Raw genomic sequence first — 1501 nt, 5'->3', positions numbered from 1 at the left:
GGCAGTGTTTCATTCTGCTGTGCATAAGGTACTGACTCAATGGCACCTAACATCAACAACAACAACAAGATGCCATTTGTGCATCTCCAGGGGGCTCCCATAGTCTATAGGACACAGACCTAACTCTCTTCTAGCCAGGTAATCTCCTCTAGCTCCCAAGAGGACATGACCCAGGTCTAACAATAGTACCACTCCACTTCACAAGCCTAGACAGATACATGGCCTTGTGAACCTTTCTTGGTAGGTTTGAACTGCCAACCTTGTGGTTTACAATCCAATGCTGATCCTACAGTGCCACACCAGGAGTCTGAACCTTTCCTTGGCTATATGAAAAACAGAAAATCACACAACTGAAATGTAAAAAAAATAGATTAAAAATATTCATCATGGTAAAGTTTGTTAGTTCAGACCACGGTTCTTGGAGAAAAATGTGGAACTAGCATTCTAAAGAATGAGAAAACCAGGGTGAGCCTAATTTCTGGATGTCTCGGAGTCTGACTTTTTTTTTTTTTTAAACTTACATCACCAATCAAGGCCAATGCTGCTAATGCTGCCAGGGAGCCCAACATGGCGGCCAGGGTTCTGTGGACGACCTGGAGGGAAACAGGAAATCAGAAGAAATATAAATTCAGTTCACAAAAACCTGGGCTGATATGAGTGTCTGTCTTTATCTCCATTCTATACCATGTCTCTTAGAAAAATAAAGAGATCACAGGATCATTACAGGGTCTGAACTTCACCACATACCCATCACCACCATTATTAGTCTACCTTCTAAAGAAAGATGCTTTAATTTCCTGAACAATTAGATTACCCTGCTAAGACAGTAGAATCCAGGATAAATTTTATTTTATACAGCAGCCTGCAATAAAATTACATTAATTATTTGCTATTTAATCCCTAGGTAACTGGATCATTAGTTATACAGTATAAGTCAATTCTGCCCATTTATTATTAAACAAAATGTGCACAGCCAAATGCTTAATCCAATTAAGAGTTCGGGGTCATCACTGAATCATGCCAGTATCTTTGTATTTTTTATTTAACTGGAAGTGAAATTATTAACATCAAATATGCAGAAATGGAAGCATAGATACCCACCCTTATTTGTGACTAGTGTTTTCAGGGCAAGCCTATCATGGATGGATGAACCACAGCGTCCATACAGAGAGGCACCCAGAGGAATGCTGGGATACCCTTTCTCCCTTCTAATACTTGCAAAGAACTCCCTTTGGTCTTGTCCCCCTAGATATTAAATTCACTTTAAAAGATAGCTTTACCCAAAATGGGGGTGCTACAAAGGCAAGAAGTGACTGGCTTACAAGCTATCAAAAGGGAGCCTACATCCAGAGAGCACAGAGGAAGGTAGAATCTCCACTGAGTAGTATCCAATCTGTCTGGGCAGGACTGATGAAAGGAGATGGGGATACGACTCTTGTGGTGCAATAGTGAATAATTACCATCAGGACTGACTGTGAGGGTTGGAAATGTAAAGGTAGAC

General features: G+C 40.6%; 1 protein-coding gene across 1 annotated transcript in view; it reads right to left on the bottom strand.

The window, feature by feature from the left end:
* OCA2 (oculocutaneous albinism II) overlaps nt 1–1501 on the bottom strand; it is a 223528-nt gene that overhangs the window by 149902 nt on the left and 72125 nt on the right. Inside the window, exon 9 of the mRNA XM_006861920.1 lies at nt 522–593. Within this exon, the coding sequence (XP_006861982.1) occupies nt 522–593 (72 nt within the window). The remainder of the gene's footprint in view (nt 1–521; nt 594–1501) is intronic.

This window comes from Chrysochloris asiatica, unplaced genomic scaffold, assembly GCF_000296735.1.
Source record: "Chrysochloris asiatica unplaced genomic scaffold, ChrAsi1.0 scaffold00044, whole genome shotgun sequence".
Classification (NCBI taxonomy): Eukaryota; Metazoa; Chordata; class Mammalia; order Afrosoricida; family Chrysochloridae; genus Chrysochloris; species Chrysochloris asiatica.
The sequence above is the reverse complement of the archived record's forward strand: the minus strand, read 5'-3'. Positions and strand labels throughout refer to the sequence as shown.